Source organism: Talaromyces stipitatus, genomic scaffold (assembly GCF_000003125.1).
Source record: "Talaromyces stipitatus ATCC 10500 scf_1105507295549 genomic scaffold, whole genome shotgun sequence".
NCBI classification, from domain to species: Eukaryota; Fungi; Ascomycota; class Eurotiomycetes; order Eurotiales; family Trichocomaceae; genus Talaromyces; species Talaromyces stipitatus.
In genome coordinates, this window is record NW_002990117.1 from 890,680 (window position 1) to 911,858 (window position 21,179).

At 44.7% G+C, this 21,179-nt stretch overlaps 3 protein-coding genes across 3 annotated transcripts, besides 4 other annotated features; 2 read left to right on the top strand and 1 right to left on the bottom strand.

Moving 5' to 3' along the window:
• The first annotated feature begins 831 nt into the window (after positions 1-831).
• Positions 832-861: a sequence feature (AT_rich).
• Positions 862-1,274: 413 nt separating this feature from the next.
• Positions 1,275-2,003: a mobile genetic element.
• A 1,298-nt stretch (positions 2,004-3,301) lies between these two features.
• Positions 3,302-3,739: a mobile genetic element.
• Positions 3,740-5,315: 1,576 nt separating this feature from the next.
• Positions 5,316-5,768: a mobile genetic element.
• Positions 5,769-6,750: 982 nt separating this feature from the next.
• TSTA_011970 (uncharacterized protein) lies at positions 6,751-8,665 on the bottom strand (the record flags this gene model as incomplete). Its single annotated transcript, XM_002483277.1, has 7 exons — positions 6,751-7,000; positions 7,048-7,200; positions 7,266-7,550; positions 7,614-7,972; positions 8,043-8,248; positions 8,315-8,408; positions 8,464-8,665. The coding sequence occupies 7 exons, from the start codon at positions 8,663-8,665 to the stop codon at positions 6,803-6,805; spliced, it is 1,497 nt and encodes a 498-aa protein (XP_002483322.1). The 3' UTR covers positions 6,751-6,802.
• A 1,609-nt stretch (positions 8,666-10,274) lies between these two features.
• TSTA_011980 (uncharacterized protein) lies at positions 10,275-12,197 on the top strand (the record flags this gene model as incomplete). The annotated part of the gene is made up of 8 exons (XM_002483278.1): positions 10,275-10,505; positions 10,595-10,690; positions 10,744-10,920; positions 10,982-11,126; positions 11,188-11,367; positions 11,458-11,483; positions 11,540-11,978; positions 12,057-12,197. The coding sequence occupies exons 1-8, from the start codon at positions 10,315-10,317 to the stop codon at positions 12,195-12,197; spliced, it is 1,395 nt and encodes a 464-aa protein (XP_002483323.1). The 5' UTR covers positions 10,275-10,314.
• A 4,693-nt stretch (positions 12,198-16,890) lies between these two features.
• Positions 16,891-20,962, top strand: TSTA_011990 (cytoskeleton assembly control protein Sla1, putative; the record flags this gene model as incomplete). Its single annotated transcript, XM_002483279.1, has 4 exons — positions 16,891-17,082; positions 17,294-18,773; positions 18,825-20,666; positions 20,716-20,962. The coding sequence occupies 4 exons, from the start codon at positions 16,891-16,893 to the stop codon at positions 20,739-20,741; spliced, it is 3,540 nt and encodes a 1,179-aa protein (XP_002483324.1). The 3' UTR covers positions 20,742-20,962.
• Positions 20,963-21,179: the final 217 nt, after the last annotated feature.

Consider the following 21,179-nt stretch of genomic DNA (forward strand, 5'->3'; position numbering starts at 1 on the left):
AGGGCTGTTGCGAATATGAATATTTGAAGTAATCAGCAATATACGTTATTCGCATTTGCAATTCAGACTCTGCGAATAATATTCGCTTTTTTTATTCGCAAGCCTTCATTGTGCGAATAATTATTCGCTGAATAAACTGCGAATACGAATAATTATTTGCAATAGATTACCTGCATCTTTCAGGGAGATCAGAAACAGGCTAGAAGATAAACTATTTAGGTAGTTATAACCGACTTAGGGACTTTTAAACAGCTGAAGATAGCTTCGCCTCTTCCTCTTCCCTTTCGTTTTTATGCTTGGTGTTCGCTCTAGATAGCACCGACATGATCAATCCTGTCTCATTTCAACTGGTTCTCGACTTCTCTCAGTTCTCTCATTGAAAATGACCTCTCTGTTATTTTTTATTTCACAGATTTTCCTACATATTTCGAAATTTTCCGCTAGTGGTACAGACTCGTGGAAATCGTCCGAGCCACCTCGCTCTAAACGATGGGTATCAAAATGATGAACCTCCTCAAGACGTGACAAATCCAGACTATCCAGGAGTCCAGCAGCCCAAGATCCAGGAATGGGTCCATTAATTCTACCTCACCCTCCTGGTCCGACTCAATCAGCAGTCAGTGCTCAGATCGATTCTTACCTTGAATATTTAGATAATGACGTTTTGCCTTCAGAACTAGCCTCTCAGCCTCCAACTAAAGACATAAGTTCCCAAACTTCCTATACGAATCCATCAAAAAGTGAATGGTTATGGATTTTTTTTCATACGAGAGAGTTCCCTAATGCATGGATTGAAATAGGAACAGAAAAAAAGGAGGCTCATAGATCGAGATATATATTATAATATTATTAATAAATAAACTAGGAAGCAATGTGATTGGTTTACAAGAGACTCAAAAAAGACAGACCTCTACTACCAATATTAGGCTTCATTTGAAGGAGAAACATGGAATTCTATCGCCTGGTATCTCTCAGCCGGTTATTGCTACAACAAAGCCTACTCTCCTAGGACTCTGGGGTAATAGGGGTGCACTAAGGTGCATATACGTACGTACGAAGCACTTGAGTCAATCTCAATAGGTGATTCTTCGGTTCTGTGTTCTCTTGTGTCTATCTGTCTTAGTGAGGCCCCGACGCGGTCTATATAGTCCTTGCTTGACGAGGTCACGTGTAAGCCATACGTGACCTCTCTAAGCTGCATACCAGTGCCAGGCATCTCGATTGCACGAAGCAACCAACAGAACACTCACAATTTAAGAACTTTTGAAAAGAATCTTCGCTGGGTTACTAGTAGCAAGCAACCCTTTGCAGTCATTGAATCACCAGCCTTACAGTAGACGTTTAAGGATATACCAGGAATCCCACTTCCACTTTCCTCATATCACACACTTTGATAACGTCTTCTGGAACACTTTAACTTGCAACGTGTAAAGTTAAAAGAAGATTTTGAAGTAACATGCAAAACAATCGCTCAATCCCTTGATGTCTGGACCAGTAAGAATCACTTTCCCATTCTTAGTATTATTTGCCAATTGCTTACAGAAGAATTTAAATATCAAGAGAAAGTTCTGGAGTTCACAGAGCTCTGTAAACCACATATTGGCAAGAACTTAGCTGCAGCTATTGAACCTTTACTAGTTGAACTGAATCTTGAACATAAATTACTTTTAATACTATCTAGCTACAGCGCTAGTAATAATAAGCGGAGGGTCTTACAATTGTTCCAGAATCTGTAGAAGAAGTTGGGAGCCAGTCCTTTGTTCTATAGTCTAGGAAGCTAATACCATACCCTTGAACCACTTGCAAGAATTCGTATCCTCGCCCTTTGGATCTATAGAAGTCCTCAATGTAGATAGATATGGAACAGTAGTTGCAAGCGCATGAACCCGTCTAATAAATTTAGGGTGGTGATACAGCCACACCCCCGTTGGATCCAAACACACCCCCTTCTGTTCGAGCCACACCCCGTCAGCTCGATCAGGACACACCCCCTCTCTAAACGCAGTTTACAGCAACCCTAATTGGATCATCGCTGCGAATTCTGTTTTGATTCATAATCCATCCTATTCTGCTACTCTAATGACTTAATAATACGATATTCCACCAATCCAGAGCCGCTACTTGGCATATCTCTAATCCCTAATATCCTAGCAATTCGTTCTCATTATCAAGCCACCACGCTGGCTGGCCATGTCCGCGTCACCAGCTTCGTCTTACTGGCTCCTTGGAGGCAATTTGTAAAGCTGTTGCAGTTGCATTCTGCGAGACCATCCCTCTACTAGAAGTCTGACTGTTGGCTACATTCATCTCTACCCTAGGTTGACTTGAATATTCTCCTCGTCCTCTACAACCTCGTCCTCCACAATCTCCACAAACCCTGCCCCTGCGGCCGCGGCTCCCAGTATTAAGATTCCCCTGCGCAATGGCATGCTCAAATGCTGATGGCTCTCGCTGTGTTGAAGAATCCTAAGTTGATATAACCCAAGAGGCTGTTGGATAATTGATTGAGCCCCTAGGACAACCACGGCCTTGCACCACTGCCGGGTTAAGCACTATTGTTCAGGGATCAATTAGGGGCAACTCTTCGAGAATAACCGCCAGTGCTGGTGGAAATGGTGTAGCTGTAGCGGCTCCTCACTATCAATACAATGCTTAATTATATAAATGCAAGGAATGCCAATGGTTCGTTTTACAACCCTAGAACACTCTGGGTCAAATGGCTTCCTCATTGGTTAAAGGAAGTTATTCTTCATATTAAGAACCTTTCTAAGTGTATAACTTATACCCTATCACGTACAATGCGAAAGAGACTATGATGGAATCGAAATTAATACCATACCTTATCATCTTCGTGAACCTGCTTAATTTTAACGTGTTGCCGATTCACAGTACGGTCAAATAATTCAAATGTCTCAAGGAGATCATTTATAGAGACTTAAAGATCGCATTTTAGGGTCCAATGGACTGATTTATTTTGGGATGTGGTCAGCTAACCAAAATGCTTAATATCTGAGAGATAGCACTGAGGGAATCGTTGAGCGATACTATCATTAAGCCACTCTGAGTTAATGTAGTCCATGACTTCCTGCCAGATATTACTGCTGTGTTCAGCTTTAAAGGAATTCACTGCTTCATTCTTCTCCTCCTCAGTCTTCACATATATAATCTTGTTAAATGACCCAAGAAAATCCCTCCATTGTAACTCAATATGAGTATTGTACTATGTGATATCCTTCTTCGCGGCAGCCAGATCTCTAGCGTAGATTGTATGGAGCACTTTATTTGTAAGAATGGGGTGGATATGTGTAAGGATATTCTTTTCAATGTGCTAAAGACAGATAATATTGTTCGCTATTGAAAAAGCCCTGGGGATTACATTCATTAAAGCTATATCTTTATCAGTTAGGATACAATTTGGCAATGGGAGATCTGCTTAAGTATAGATCTTAGCTAAGCATTCCAAGATAAACTTGTAGCTCTCTTCCTTTTCATCTAAGATAAAGCCAAACCCTGCATAGAATATCTTATTGTATGCTGTACAACCCACAATATCCAAAAGGGGCATCTTATATTAGTTTATTTTATAGATACAATCTATAAACAGAACATTAGGATTTTAGTGGAGCATCTCAAGTAAGGTTTTATGCATACAAAATACAGCAAATAGTGTATTTGTATTAGCTGTTTCATAATTGATTATCCAATCACTATTATCTAGAACAACACTAATAAGGGCCTGGACTGGTGTCTTGCCATCAAGGAAATCATCTCGCAGCTTCCTTTTCTTATTATAGATATCTCTTGGCTTGATAATCGATTCTGGATTGTCTTTGTAGAGAGTTGATAAGATTTGGTTTGTTGACATGTAAGAATCCAAATAAGACTTAATTTTAGTCTCCTTAGATTCTATCTCTTCATAGTGCAACAAGGCAAGTGTTGATCCAGCTGCTGGATAATGGTTATGCCTCAGATCTGTAAGATCAAGACGCCAGTAATCCATATGCTTATTATGGCGCAAGACAGGCTTAAACAGGCATCCTATACACTATATGCTTATCTCTCTAACATGTGTCTCTTTGTTGGTACGCTCATGATATACTCCTCCGCGGCTGCACTGAAGATAAACTTGGTAAATAGAGCCACCCTCTTTTAGTGTTTTGGATCTCTTCGTGACCAATACATATCTATAAGTCTTAGCGAAGCTAATAAGGATTTTTATAGTAGCATCTTGGGTCTCGAAGGTCTGGTCAGTTGAAGGAGCAGGGATTTGAGTATGTGGTTCGCAGGGCTCTTAGGGAGGTAATGGCTTAGGTAATGGCTCAGCGCCATTCTCTGAGCTCCCGTAATCAACGAGGCGTGACGCCATGGTGAATAGCTATATTGATATAGCTTGATGTCTCTATCAGTAATAGCCAAAAGAAATGAAGCCACTTTTACATATATGTGCTCAAGCGAGTCCCAATACGGCACCACCATCCAAAAAAAGTAATCGCATGTTACCGGGAAATTCCATGAAGCTGGTCCTATTAACAAGCCCTAACCCTACGCTGCTAACAATGAGCATACAGGAATCAGGATTACTAGCGAACGTAGCAGCAACCTACTGTTACTGTGACAGTTTCTTTTTAGGCATGATGTTAGAGATTCCCAGCACTATAGTCAGATTCCATAGGCCTCATCTGGTAAGACTTACCGATCCAAGGTCAAGAGTGAACCCTTATCAAGCAGAAATAGAGGATCCGCTACCCTGTAGCTAGTTCCAGATCTCAGCTCACATCCTTGGTATAAATCCATGACATACATTTCTTAGTTCTCGATCTCTCTATCCCAGCTCTGTAACAGTTACGATTCAAATACAGGGAATCAAATTTAGTTGGGCGAAGGTTTAATTCACTCTAACAAGATGACCTATGGAGAAGAAAAGAGAAGCCTTATAAGACTGACTAAAAGATAAATTCTGCATAGAAACAATAAAGATTTCTAATAAAAGCTTCATTATTCTGAATTAAAAAGATAAGGTAACAAACCAACAGAGGAAAGCAAAAAATGACTGGTATTACGCAACAATGTGCCTTTTGCTAGAATCCTCATCTAAATGCTCTAACCATAAACCCTAAGCCCTAGCACCAGTCCATTCTCCATTCTAAAACATCAGATCCCGCGAGGGCGCGTTTTGGGTCACATAATCATTGCTCTAAATTGCCTTTAGAGAGGTGTGTCCTGATCGAGCTGACGGGGTGTGGCTCGAACAGAAGGGGGTGTGTCTGGATCCAACGGGGGTGTGGCTGTATCATCACCCATTTAGTATTGAGTGCGATGTTGATACATGATGGCATTCTGCTTTCAGCATGCTAAGTGACGCTTTGAAGGTAAGCTACTAGCTTCACACATTCATTTAATATGGAACTTATACTTCAAAGTCAAGGACCCAGCTTAAGAAGTTTATTCACTATGAGACAGATCTCCCTCCCTTCTCAATGAAAGATTGGACTCGACTCTCCTAAATTCACTCTGTTCTCTTAAAGTTCAATGAGTTTACCTTGTTTGTCTTAGAAAGAAGGCCACAGATTAGTCTCACAGTTCCAATATACTATAAGCTCTATGATTTGTTGCATGATGCTGCTGAGCGCGAGGAAGATTTTGCAGATATTGAGGAGGATATCGCAAGTGCTGTCAGGGAGAGTTTCAATAAGTACATGAAGTACTAGACTTTTATGGATATCTCCGACACGTATTATATTGCTCTGATCTTAGATTTTCGGATAAAGGGGGGTATCCTCTTATACGAATTGGACGATAAGAACACTGGTAGGAAGATTCTCTAAGTTCTCCGACTATCGAGATCATGCCATCTTGACAGTAGGAAATGTAAGAGCATTGAGTCTTTGCTAGATCCCAGCGCATGTAGATATGGAATGGAAACGATAAGCAAAAGACTAACAAGAACAGAATGCTAACTAGAAAAATAGCTGTTCTAAGCCAAAGCAACAGCCTTCAGAATCGTCATTGACGCAACACGCCAGGACTAGACTCTTCCAGAAGGCATTGGAAAATACTTAAAAGCTATCGACACTGCGCTCCCGGAAACGCATGTGAGAAGCCTATATGATGGTTGAATTGGAAACAAGCAAAAACTCTAGCCCAGCTTGGGACAGGAACAATAAGGTTCAATAGCTATTTAACTAAGATAGACGCAGTAGACTTAGATCTCTATGCCTGTGGCTAAACAAGCAAGACAATAGAATACTTCCTATTCCACTGTATGAGGTGCATAACAATAAGAGAAGGCATGAATCAATGAATAGAATCAAAACGAGGAAATCTATCCTTCTTTCTCGGCGGAAAATCACATCCGGACTCAGACCGGTGGCAACCAGATATGAAGGCTGTCCACGCAGCAATAGCCTTCGCGATGGCAACAGGAAGACTGGAACCGGAACCAGAAACCGACCTTCAAAGAACCAAGTAAAACATGAAGCAATCTCCTCTTTCCTTTTTCCGTTCCAGGTAGACCCTGCTGCAGCCACAGAAGATAGGACACTGCACACCTGGAGAAGATAACCTTTAAGCATATCTACCGGCCAAAACTTCTGACAAGGGAACCCCTAATACACCGACTGAAACATCCAAACATCAAGCACCCACATTACGAGAACAAAATATGGGCTGTCGTAAGTTCAAGCCAAATCTGTGAGGAGGAGCATGTAATTAACGACAGGTAATAAACAACATCACATATATTTGAAGTCTATAAATATCCCTATTTAGTCTGATTCCTGCTTCCAACGAAACTTGCAGTCCATCAAGCCAACGAAGTCTCGTGCTTTCCTCTCTCTAGCCTCTGCCTCCTCGATTTCCACCACCAATATGCCACCGTAACCGCGGTCAGAGGGATCACCACTACGAAATATAACCAGATATACGGTGTGATTAGCGTGTTTGCCTTTTGCGATATACCATCATTCTGGACAGAGAAGAGTGCACCCATGCTGAAGAAGCCCTGTATTCGTCAGTCGAGTGTAAAGAGCTTTGAGAGGGAAGACGTACAGATACAGATGTCGGAGGAAGATAAATCAGCGTCACCAGTGTAATCACACGCACAGTCGCACTATCGTCCACCGTGAATCTATTGTATTTGAGCATACTGTTGGAGACTTGATTAGATGTGTTTTCGTTTTTCAGACTAATCGTGTTGGAAAGCTTTGGAAATTAAGGTTAGCTTTACCACGTGCTTCTCCTCCTGAATGAGGACGAGGTAAACATACCAAGGAAGATATACTTCCAAGACGACTGATCAGATATTGTAAGTTATCGTCAAATCCGTTAACCATCTCCTCCAGATTCTCGAGTCTTTCTTTTATATTGACTCTATCGGGGTGAGTGTACGTGTCATTTAGTTTGGTTAGAAGTTGTAGGATTCGTCTTGTCGCTGAAAAGATGCTTTTCAGTGGTGCAAGACGTCTTTCTAAATTATGCAGGCCTGAGAGATATTCGTAAAGTTCGTTAAAGGGTAGATCTTCGGTTATGTCGATGCATAAAGCTTCGTAGCTCTATTCCTTGTCAGTAACATTCCCATGCAGCTTCGCCTCCAGTTCCATTTCGAGGATACTTACTGTCTTTATTAACAGCTCTTCTTCTTTCTTCATATATGCGCGCCAGTTATACAGATAAGTACCCAATATAAATAGATGCAGCTCTAAAGGGCTAGTATTCTTCTTAGTTATCATTGACCCCTCTCCGTCCGCGTTATGGAGCATTGATGCTGAGTCTCCATACACCAGGGCCGCTTCCAACTCCTTCTGAAGCGGTGATGAATAGCGTGGATGTAACAAGATGAGAATATTTCCTTTATCTTCATCAACATCACCCACCACTCTTTGATAGACTCCAGTCTGACGGATAGACCATGTCTCGAATCCGGTTGTTTGGTCGACAGATTTAATTTCGGGATATTTGAATATGTACCCCATTTCTTTGAATCGTGTCAGATAATATACATAAGCATGTAGGCACATAGGCACATATGATCGAACTGTACATACCATATGCTAGACGTCCGTTAGGAAAAGTCTGGTTGATGCGTCTCCAGGGCGAGGTTATAAATCCTTCTTCTAGTTCCATTGTCTTTGGATAGAAAGACTTTAATACTGGAGTGAATTCCCGGGAGACATTGTAATGAGATAGAATTGTTTGGAGTGTATCCTGCGAGATGTCGAGAGATGCCCAAGAGTAGGTCTGGCAAATGGAGCTAGTTCAGAATATCAAATTAGAATAGTCATGATTGGTCTCATCGCCTGACGAAATAAGTACATACATTATCCGAGTGTCACAGTCACGTCTATTCCCGCTATTCTTCAGATACGAGCACATTTCGATGACATTAGCCAGTCGACGATGGGCTCTTCGGCCTGGAGACCTCAATTCAATGATGAGACAACATCACAGCCATTGTTAATCACTTACCGCCGTTCGGGGCTCTCGAATTAGGGCCATTTGACAAATAGCAGACATCGATTACGTCCACGTAAGAGGACTTGTTTTGATATTGATATACATCGGTTTCATTGAACGGATCATCTTTTGACTCTGTGTAGGTCGCATCTGATCCGGACCGGCTTGCTGTCTCTGGAATGTCATTCTTCGAGCGTTCGGTATATTGAGTCATGATGATAAAAGAATTCAAGTTGGGTTGAGCCCTAAACGTATGTATGTACCCAGTATCGAATCAAGTTATTCTACCAAGATATGTGGTTTCCGATGCCAAGGAGAAGTATGGGATGCAGTGGTAGATGGGAAAATAGATTCTTTTAGAGAATATGAAGACTATTTAGGACGGGCTCCCGTCGGTAAATATCAACCTGCATGAGCCAGCCTTGTCCCCTCCTCCTCGCCACGAACACATGTCTATCTCCCTAATGAGGTTGGGTCGTAGGCTTTTGTGCTGCCCTGGCGATCACAAATCACATGTTAGTATTCTTTTCTCTTCACATGTACGTCATAATAAGAATAAGAGGAGGATTATCTACAGCAATTCATCGTCAGTGAGTTCCCGCTCAGCTGTGTACTCCCAGATACCATTACGCATCTATTCAGCCCCAGTTAACACAGAGATCTGGGACGAAGCAAAAGCAATTCTGAATATAAGTGGAACAAATACCTTAATATTAAAAGACTCCTCCTTCATCTCCGGAAAGGCGTTTTTCAGAACTTGCTTTAGCAGGTCTAATTTGATGTATCTGCCGGACGCTTTGTAACACTCCATTGAAACTTCAGTGGTGGACGACGCTACCAGGTAGAAGAGGACATTCGTTGTGTCAGTCGCGGATATTGCCAAAAATGGTTTCTTTCCCCTCAATATGAGTAACATCTCAATCACCAGAGAGAAGGCAGTTTTTAAAAGAAAATAGCCTCCATAAACAGAAAGGAAGACTCAGGTTACACAGACACAGGATAAGGGTTCAGCCTCGTGAGATAGTTATTTGATTACTCAAATATTTTGTGTCACTTGAGCCTCAGACAGACGCAGTGTTAACCCGGGTTTACTCACCGATATCAACTAGGTCAGTGGCATTTGCAATTTAAGGGACTTTCCCCGACGCACCTCGTTATCTTGAACAGAGTCAAATAGCCACTTCTCAGTGCATTGTTTTGAAACAGCGCTATGCAAGGGTGAACTACCAGAACAACGAGTGGTGTACTGGGAATGTCGAACCGGTTCCTCTCGATGTCTTCAGCCTTGCGCCATTCTCATATTAGCCCATGAAATCAAGGAAATATGTCGCGTGGCATATGAACCGGTCTCCAATTAATTGAAAGCTTAACGGGATGAGAAAGGTTTTCAAGATCAGGCTTATTACTTTTTCTTTCGAACCACTGACATCCGGAGCATCTCGGGGGGTGGACGAGGTACTAGAGGCAGTCCAGCCGCGCACACAGTGAACGAAAAAGGGATCTGCTGTTCTAAATTCAAAAAGATGGACTTGAAGAATGCGAGGCTGTGGACTACAGCCAGAGCCATAGCACCTCTTCTACATGACGACGACTTTTGGTTCGGTGCTCATGTCCTGTCTAGTCACGGTTCCTTATCTTGACGTTGGTTGAAGGTAAAATATTTATTAATTCTTCTAGTACGTCTTTCCTTGTTCCTATTGACTTTTATTCCACGCAAATAGACATAGCACACTCTTCATTGTTTTTTCACACGTGGCCCTGCCCAAGGTTTCTCTCCGAGTCCTACCTACCTAGAAAGTGTTGCACCTTGCTACATGACAAACAATATCAAGCTTCGATCAGCCAATCAATACAGAAACGGAAATGTCATCACAGAATTTGTTTGAGCTTTTTTCTTGGTCCCATATGGATTATGGGAATGGTCTCAACCCAGGACCTGAAGAACAACCTCAAGATGGCCCGGAGTACAGAGCGAATCGTCCAGGTGGCTCTAGACTTCCAGAAGATTTTGGACGTGAATCTGACCATCCGGAAAATCTGCCATGGTCACTCAGGTAAGTTATATTCATTCACATCCAGGGGTGAGCTTCTACCTTTATATTATAATTGAGAGACGTCTAATATATTCATCGTCGTTGTTTAGCCGTGAACTAGGAAGTATTCATATATTTGTTCGTTACCAATTGCAAGTTCCAACGAATGAAACGGGCCATATGTTGACACTTAGTAGTTCATTTCGGTAAGCGCTTGCATCGGTATGGGGTTCTATGTAAGAACCGGCTACATGGAGAGCCTCGGAGGGCCGAGTGCAGCAATCTATGCCTATGCGCTCCTTGGGGTGTTGGCGACCATGGTTCTGCATAACATAGCTACGATGTTGCGCGTTTGGCCGGTTGCCGGGGCGCTTCTGCTGTATGTCAAGCATTTCCTGGATGAGGAGATTGGTATTGTTGTCACTATTGTCTATTGGTAGGCTCGCAATGCCTTCATGATGAATGGAATAGCCACTTACTCTTGGAATACGTTTCAGGTTGACTTATTGTCTCACCGCCGCGGCATTGACTGCGACTATAGCTGATCTTTTGGCTATTTTTCATCTATCGGATGCGTCGACAGTCGTGATTACGGTGGTTGTTTCCGTAATTCCGGTCGCGTTGAACTATTGGAGTATAAGGGTGAGAGACATCCCTGAAGTCCTTAGTGAAAGCTGTGTGGCCTTGCCAAAACTTTAAAAAGGCCTTTCGACATATCGAGGTAGGCTTGGGTGTCTTTAAGCTAGTTGTTGCGCTTGTGATCATTCTAGATATGAATATTCTAAATGCGGGTACACGCTCTCATATCCTCTCTGTTCTCACAAAAACAATCAAACTGATCGTATACTCCTCCTTCCAGAGCAACAACCCAATAGCACGGAAAGTGAGTGATGCAAAATAATCCCGTTACCCGAGTTCTAACGCAAGTCCTTAAGAACGAGATAAATATGATTCTTTCTCTGGTCAACATAAGGCGGCTGGCTGGTTTGGTGGCTTCATGTACGTATTCACTTTTGAAGCTAATATATGACTACGGATTGACCGACAGTGATAAGGTCTTCGATTTTTCTAGGATCGTTTTCAATTATAGGTGTCGAAGTGGTTGCCGTCACTGCCCAGGAAGCTATAATATACACGCGAGCCGAAGACAATGAGGAAACAGTAACGCACGAAGAACGCCAGCCCAGAGCAAGGTCCGAGGAAGAATTCACCGACCAGTTCTCATGGCCTGCAAGGTGGACCCCAATTGTTGTAACCCTGATATATATATGGGGTGTTTGGTCAACAATGGGAAACATTCCCTTGGAAGACCTCAAAATGTTCTACCCCAACAACAACCTGGCTGGATCTGGCCATGATCCTTGTAAAGCCTCGATCTTCATTGACACAGCTTGTCCTAATCCCTCTGGACCTGGCCAAAGCAATGACAATCTTACTCATAATCAGTTTGGTTTTTACCACCACTGCAGCGATTTATGTTTCTTCGAGAACGTTGTATGGTTTTGCGAGCGACGTGATACTGACAGCCAGGCCGGAATATCTTCTCAGAACTATCTTTGAATTTTGTGGCAGAAAGAACAGATTCGGTGTACCGCAAAAGCTATATTTGTTTCTGCGTGGCTGTTCTGGGTCCCATTCCTGAAGTTTGCAAATGCAGGGACATTCAACCAGGTCGGTTATTGGAATATCCGACCCTTCTGGCTCTGGAAGTAGTCAAACCTCTTATTCTGTTCTCACCTGGTGATGGAACATTCGGTTGACTGTTGCCTATTCCGTGAAACTCTAGGCTATCACTCTAGTAACAGACATGGGCTCCGTCGGTTGCATTCTCGTGTGGGGATGTGAAAGTTTTGCAGCATATAGATTATATACCGGGTGAGGGATCCTGGTCAATATTCAAGCCGGGTTACCAATGTCCAATTTAAGGTTATATTACTAACAGAATCGGTTCCGTTCTATGATTAGTTACAAATATCACAAAAGAAGCGTCGATCTCATCGATCCCGTTGTTAGTCAGCCGATACAGGTACATCTTCTCGTAGATGACCAAAATTGGTATTTCAGAAACAGGCTCATAGCTGGAGTTGCTGCTGGTGTCTGTCTCCTGGTCGTGTTTCTTGGTGGGAGCATGATGGTGGCCGAGAATACATCTGCTCTCCAAGGCATAGCTTCGTTTGGAGTGGTAAGTTTTTGCTCCCTTTTTCTTCGGTTGCCTTGATCGCAACTTATTTCAGGATTTTATATCCGTCTCTCTTCTTCGCTATGTCAATTATTGGGCCACGGGAAATCTGATCATAGCGCAGTTAGGCTCTTTTATAATCCTGGTATTGGTGCTTAAGCTAATCAGAGGTGGGATGCGAAGAGTGTGGAGGTTGAACCCAATGGATAGCCAGCAGGACTTTCAGTCCAGACTGGACAAGCTGAATACAGCTCGATACCAGGCGGGCGCTTTTACCCGGACAAGCAGAAACAATCCAAGGCCCAGCCCATGATCCCCGAAAACTGGATGGGCGAATGTCGAGAGGCATGACGGAGAAAGAAAATCCGCTTACTTGGATACTCTTTTATATACAGCTTAAGGCTATGCTAAACAACCATGTTATCTTTGGCTGCATTCTGTATGTTCTTGTGGAAAAGTTTGTTGCTGTGATCCGTTTCCATTCGTTAATAAATTAGATCTGCGTCAAATGTTTTCAAGAAACCTCTGTATTGCAGCTGTAATATCGAGACGGATGATTGATGGAGGCCGAGCCGGAAAACTAATTATAAGAATCAGTTTCCTATTCTCACCGGTACCAATATAGCGGAGGCTGGCACTATAACCTCGATTAATGTTGGGATATTTGGGTACTTTATTCGAATGGTCACGGCAGTTCAACTCCGTTTTCCTGTCGATATTTTCTGTCGATACCAAGCGGACTTTCAAAACCTTATTTTTAAATAACGGGACGACGCCAACTTTGTCGTCTTCAGTAAGGAGGACTTTTTCAAGATCGTTTTGATCGTCTTTCCACTCTCTAACATCTTCTGTCAGGCCATGACCAAACCGGACGATTTTCGATTTATGGGTTATAGCTAGGACTCCAGGACTATCATTGAATGCAACCATTGATGTCCAAAAGCCATCACCGCGTAAGTCCTGCATAGCGGAACAGTCAGATTGAAAGTATAAAGGGAGGGGGAGTCATACATTGTCTGTGTACTCGCTATGTCCTTGGGTAATCCACGACGAATCGATATATCGGAAATACCATATTCTGTACGTATTATGGCGTAAACGTGATACTACAACAAAACTTTTGCTGTTCCTTGAAAAAGTGATTATTCGTGTATCGGTACCTTCAAACTGTCGTAAATGCAAGCTCGTACTCGAGGATAGACTCGGTCGACTGGACAGGGTGTCAGAAATGCAGAATACGTGACGTATGAAAAGAGTTTCTTACGCTCTTCGCGGTCTTTCCAAGTCTTGTGTTGGGCAGACGTGTACGCTGATTCTCGTGCCAGTTCTCGTACAAGTGACAATCCAGTCTCCATTAGGGGAAATTGCTAGATTGGCTGTATTACTATAAGTGGCCCAAGGGATCTCTCGCAGCTCGTGGTTGAGGCCCGCACTTGAATTTTCATGCAATCGATAGAGACAGATCTAGATCATAGGAATTTAGCATGCCATACTCTGTGATCACTATATTTGAACTTGTCCTACCTCAAGATTCTGGCTTCCCTCATTCTCTCCGACTCTTTTAACGAGACAAATATACGATGTTGCGCACCTCGAAACATCCAACGGGAAATGAACATCCCAGTTCTCTCCTTTTTGTAACGGCATTGGTCTCACGAGGTCTCGTCGATTCATGACGTGGAGAGATTCTGTAAAAAATAGGCCATGCTTGTTCATATTCTTGTCGTAGAAGTTGACGTACTCAGCGTTCGTCAGAATAATGCATGCATCACATTGACTGAGCTCTCTCCTGTGGTTATCCAGCCAGCTGGTTTCGATATACGTGTATAAATCATTACACGCATTCTTTAATGCAATCCATATGGGTCGCATCTTTTGTCGATTTTGATAGTCTGGTACAAGGATACTTTTTTCTAGTATTTTCCCCATCGCTTTTATCAGTTCCTTTAGCTCTCTGTCTTCCATATCGGAAGGAAGTTCGCCTTCTATCAAACTAGCAATTCGCTCTGATACAGGATGATACAATTGATATTTTGACAACCCAGCCACAGGCTCGTAGAAGGTATCAATTGTCCTACCTTCTCCTAGCTTTTCCCGTAGATCTGTAACCAGTTGAGGGCCCCAGGTTGTAAAAATAAGGACGAGTAGTAAAATACAGCCGTACGGCTACACGTCACTTGTATCCTGGACAATCTTATTCCCGGACCGCATCTCGGGTGCAGAGTAGGTTGATTCATATAAATAGCTTCGTTCCGCGAACGACGAGCTCAAGAAGGAGTGTCCAAAGTCTGAAACCTTGAAGATGAACATATCTTCGCGTCTGGGATCTGGAAAAACCAAGATGTTTTGCGGCTTTATGTCGCAATGTATCACCTGCACCTGCCTGAATTCCTGCGACAAAGAAATTTTTAGTTCGGTAAGCCATACTAAACCATCAGCTACATCAACCATGCGGTATATACTGTTCCGTCTCTTTGCTGGAGTATTCTGATTTGTTCTGTCGTTCATAAAGTCATCGAGAGTTTCCCCGTCTGTCCATGGAAGAAGAAGCATGCGCTTCGCGTTCGAATCCCCCGGTTCACCATGAATTAGACTGGCATAGTTGACGAGAACGTTTGGGTGTCCGCTGCGAGTCCCCCGAATCCATGATAACACGTTCTTCTCATTTTCGAAATCTTTAAAACTGTACCACCTGAATATTTTTACGGCCATCACCTGCGGCTACGGTTCAGATATGTCATGCAATCATCAGCTGTACATCCAGACTGGAGAAGAAAAGGAGAATCAAGGCAAGCGAGTCTTCGAAAAGATGGGGAAAGCGCTCACATCAAAATTGCGATTTTTAGGCTCTTGATATTCAAAGTGGCCAGGCTTAACAGTAACCTGGTAGACATCACTTGTCGAACCTGTTCCAACACCCATTCCTCTTGGAAGAGAAAACGGCAGTGTAGCATCCGCGGGATATACCATGTCTTGCCCCTGCCTTATGAGCTCCGACTCCGGATTCTCCGTTCTATTCTCCATGTGTCCTCCCAAATGTATTTGTGCAGTTATTGTGGGAGGATACAAGCTCGTGATTGTGCCGGCCCTGTCTCGAAGACTGAAAAGGTTAAGAACGGTCGGGTGGAAAGAAGGAACGAATATTGCAGCCACAAGGCTCAAGTTGTTTTTGTCGTAAGACTTTCAACACGTGACTGTAGATCTGTAGCTTTTTGCTTATTTATTGGCCCGTCATAGGTGATCTTATCAGTGAGCAGAGACAGCCTTGCAACGATGATAGATTCTAGGGCCAGAGTCCTCCAACGAATTCTCATTGAAAGGAAGATAGAGCAGACAATCGACCAAATCGATGATATTGGGCGGGCATAAGGTAGTTAACTAGTACGTCTTACCCTTGCCAACAGCGAGAAAGCGTCTTTGAATGGATGCTTGGAGAATAGCTCAGACGATGCATAAATCAAGCTGAATTGAAATTTGGCCAGTTCTCTGTTTGTGATACCCAAGATTCCGACCCGCTAATTCTGACTGCAGCGATAAGCAATTGTCGACCAATATGTGTCTTGCAATTAGGGCTTTTACGGTCTATTATGGCTTCGTGAGGCCAACGCTGGTAACTAGTACTCATGTTGTCACTGTTCTTGAACGCCGGAACTTCTGGATTTCTGTACCAAGTCTATGCTCTCCGTAGTCGCATCATCATCTTCGTATCGACAGGACAAATGGTTTAAGCCCTGCATATTCTCTTAAACGGCTGGTCTCCATGAGAGCTCGTCCCTATTAGCACTCTGTGCTGACTGGCAGCCTCCGCAATATCCGTAATACAATGGGCGCAACCGCATATTCGGAAGAGTAATAGTATATACTCAGCATATAGTCGAGGCATCAAACCAAGTGAAGGCTTCGTATAAAATATTTCCTTGAAGAAATAATAAATGATGTATGTGGTGAGTGATGAGTGGTTGCCGGGAGTCAAGACGCCAAGACCAAATGGGTCCCTGCCAGACCCATCCGCTTAGCAACTCCATCCGTCCAACTCCCCTCAGACGACTACAACATCATCACAACAGCTTCACTCATCGAACCACCACCACCTGCTGGAAGATTCCGACCCAGGGCGGCGAGTGCTTCCCTCTTCTGAAATCAATACACTGACTGCGACATCCTCTTATCCGGGCGGACACAGTCGATCGGGGAGATAGCGCCTTATCCGAGGGGACTTCCGTCACCATGGGGTTCGTCGGCGTTTACACTGCGGTCTACGACTACCAGCCGCAAGCCGAGGGCGAGCTGGAAATCCACGAAAATGACCTCCTCTATATTCTCGACAAGGACGACGATGACTGGTGGAAGGCCAAAAAGAAGGCTGATCCGGAGGAGGAGGAACCAGTGGGACTGGTGCCGAATAATTACGTTCAAGAGGTAAGGGGTTGCTTGTTCGTCCGTTCCCAAGTAGTGCTTGTTATCATGGTCGGTTACCAATTGATATGAAGGTCATCCGCGTGGATGTGTTTACATACCACATATCTGGAGGAATGGATTGAGGATCGCAGAATTTCTAACCCGTTTCCCATCGACGTTCCTCCTGTATGCTATACTAGGCTATCGTACTAATTGACTACCTTGCTTACAGGCACAACCCACCCACAAAGCCAAAGCACTATATGACTATACACGGCAAACCGACGAAGAAGTCTCCTTTTCCGAAGACGCCGAATTATCCGTATATGATACTACCGACCCCGACTGGACGTTAGTGGGCACTGGGACAGATTTTGGATTTGCACCAGCAAATTATATTCAGCTGCTGTCCGAAGTTGCGCCGTCGCAAGCACCAGCGGTATCTCATGAAGAACCTCAACCGGAACCTGCTTCTTCCTACACCAGCGCGGAGCCCCAAGCCTCTCCGGTGCCATCGCTTCCTCAGCGGCCTATACATACCGAACCGGAAGAGTATGCATCGGCCCAGTCCAGTCCAGCTATACCGGACTCGAGCCCTGCTGCGGCCATTGCTGGAATACTTCATCGACAACATGGTTCTATGTCTTCTCACGATACCTCACGCGCAATTCCTCCAGCGCCGCAAGCGTTTGCATCTCCTGAAGAGGAAGAGGAGGAAGGGCCCGCACCTGCGCTTCCGACCCGACCAATATCGCAATCAACTCCTGCCCGGGAAGTGCGCCGACATGAAGAGGAACCAGCCTCACCACCCCAACCTCCTCGCCCCCAACACCTGCAAGTCAATATGGCCCGAGAAGATAATGCACGAGTCCAGGAATCTCCGCCGTATAGTCGCGTTGGATATTCGGCACCATCCCCTCATTCGCCTTCCGGATATCGTCTCTATAATATCAACGAAATGATCTCCGTCTTGGGGAAGCGAAAGAAAATGCCAACGACGCTGGGTCTCAACGTGCCGAAAGGAACAATTTTCATATCGGCTGATGGATCTCCAGATGATAGCCAGCAGGAATGGACTGCAGATAAGCTCACGCACTATTCAATCGAAGGAAAACATGTTTTTATCGAACTTGTCAAACCGAGTAAAAGTGTTGACTTCCATGCTGGTTCTAAAGATACTGCCCATGAGATAGTTGCGGCGTTGGGCGAGATTGCTGGTGCGTTTAAGGCTGAAGGTCTGCGAGAAGTGATAGAAGCAGGACAAGGCGGCAGCGGACTGCAGAAAAAGGGACAAATGCTCTACGACTTTATGGCTCAGGGTGATGACGAGGTAACTGTAGCTAATGGGGACGAGGTGGTAATTTTGGATGACAGCAAGTCCGACGAATGGTGGATGGTTAGACGGATAAAGAATGGCCGTGAAGGTGTTGTTCCTAGCAGCTATGTGGAAGTCACGGGTCTCGTCGAATCATCAGCTCCAGCAGCATCCTCTAGCAGATCCGCAGCCGTCGAGCAGAACAGGCTTGAAGAAGAACGCCTAGCAAAAGAAGCTTCAAGAAAATCGCGGGTTGAATTTACGGATGGCCCACGATCTGAGGTAGGTCCAGGAATGACCCTTCCTAAGAGGAACAGCAGCCTTTTCGCAACGGATGGTGGTAACAATAAGGTGCAGCGTCATAAACGTGAAAAGTCTGATAAATCATCAAAGCAAAGTGAGTACTACAATTATGGAATCTATTGGAAAGAGCCTAATTATATTCTAGAGCCGGATGCCTCTAAGACTAGAAGCTGGACGGACAGGTCGGGGACATTCACTGTTGAAGCTCAATTCCTCGGTCTCCATGACGGCAAGATTCATCTGCACAAAATGAACGGGATCAAGATTGCGGTTCCCACAGCCAAAATGTCCGTTGAAGATTTAGAATATGTTGAAAAAGTTACTGGTGAATCGTTGGACGAAGATAAACCACTGTCTGATATCCGGCGTCGCAGCTTGCAGGTGAAGAAGGAAGAGAAGGAGAAGGCCGAGAGTGACAAGGCTAAGAATGGCGTTCATGTCCAGGAATATGACTGGTTCGACTTTTTCCTCAAAGCTGGTGTTGGACCTCATCAGTGTGAACGCTACGCGCAGAATTTTACGAAGGATTCCATGGACGAAGCCATCCTGCCGGATATCACACCGGAAACTCTGCGTACATTAGGTCTCAAGGAGGGTGATATCCTTCGAGTGATGCGATATTTGGATACAATGTTTAGCAGGACTGGATCCAAGTCTAGACTACGAAATGTCAGTTTTGGTGGTGAGGAAGTTATTGGAAACGGCGAGAGTGGTCTGTTTTCTGGACCTGGCGGTGCTCTTAAGAACAACACTAGTCGCAAAGGCCGCCCAGCTCCTGCCATGCAAACTGGCGATGTGGTGGATCCGAAGGCGTTTGAAGTCAAAGATGGTAAAGAAACTACGGAAAAGAGAGAGCCGGCTCCTGCACGTCAAGCCACACCTCCTGCTGAGAAACCGGTTCAACGTGGTTTCGATGATGACGCGTGGGATGTTAAACGACCAAAGGGACAGTCCCCTGCCCCTGTTGCCTCGACACCTACACCTGCTTCTGCGCCTGTAGAACAACCGAAGCCAGCTCCACCGACAGGTGCAATGGCTGATCTGTCGCTACTTCAAGCACCTTTGCAACCGACACCAGCTCCCAGTCAGCCCACTCCATCCACCGCAGCCCCTGCTGCTACCACTCCTCCAGCCGCAGCGCCTGTTACTGCTCCTATGCTACCTCAACAAACTGCAACTCCATTGTCTCAGCCCGTTGCTCCTCAGCAACCTCAGGCAACTGGAGCCAATCCAGGTTTCTTTTCACGACTGGGACCTCTGCAACCACAACAGACTGCAGTACCAAACCAGCCACAGGGAATGGGGTTTTCTCTGCAACCCCGTCAGCGCCCTGTACCACCACAGAATATGAATCAAAATTCCTTACTTCCACCACCACCGCAGCGACCCCTATCAGCTCCTCAAGACTTCCAGCAAAGTCCTTTTGCCGCGCCTCCTCTGCAGCCTCAACTCACCGGTATCCCTCGAAATGCGCCACAGTTGGCCCCACCTGGTCAAAGTCTAACGGAGCTGAACCAGCAACGATTCCAACAACCACAACAGTATCCTCAACTGCAACCTCAGTTGACGGCATTCCCGCAACAGCCACAACCACAGTTCCAGAATGGTCTCATGCCGCAGCCTACAGGCTTTCAGCCACAATCACAGTTTGGCTTCCAGCAACAGCAGCAACAGTTTGCGGGACTGGCCCTACAGCCAACCGGATTCGGTGGATTCTCTTCACCACCTCCGCAACAACCCATGGCAACAGGCATCAACAGTGTGCTTCCGCCTGCATTGCAACCTCAGAGGACAGCAGTCAACGGGTTCGGCACGAGCATAAGCCCTCCACCTCCGCCTGTACCACCTATTCCCCAAATGCCGACAGCTGCCCCATTGCAACCACAAAAGACTGGCCCCGCGCCCCCTGTTCGATTTGGTGTGAAGCATGATGCTAAGAAACTTACTCCGCAGCCCACGGGGATGCGTGCAAACCTCGCGCAAGCCAGTAAGCACTCCTGTTCATTCGATCATGGGCCAAAACTAACCTTCCACAGCTCCCTCCAATCCATTTGGTTTCTAGCTGTTCTTTGGTCTCTAGCTGGACAGTATATACATATATCATTTTTTGCCTTGTAATCTTTTTGTTCATACGTATCTGCCTAAATCCAGAGTTTGTTAGATGGTGTTATGGATCGTCTTCTTGCTTCTCTCAATTGAGTCATGTTTTGCTTCCCCCTTTCCCTTTTTGGCCACGATTCTTCTTCTTGTTGTTTCTTCTTACTATCAAGCCAATGCAACGAGGTCTTCTCCTTCTAGCGTCTAGCGTCTAGCATCTGCTCTCATCTCCGTGCCGTCTTCGTGCCATGCTCGCTCGTGTTATGTATGCTCAGCGATTCTAGTTGTTGTTTACCCGTGATTGATGGCTTGGCCTGAGTTACTTATTTACTATTTTTTCCTCTTGTATCATGTTCGACTCATACCGTTTTCATAACACCCATTTTTCATCTGATTTCGTTCC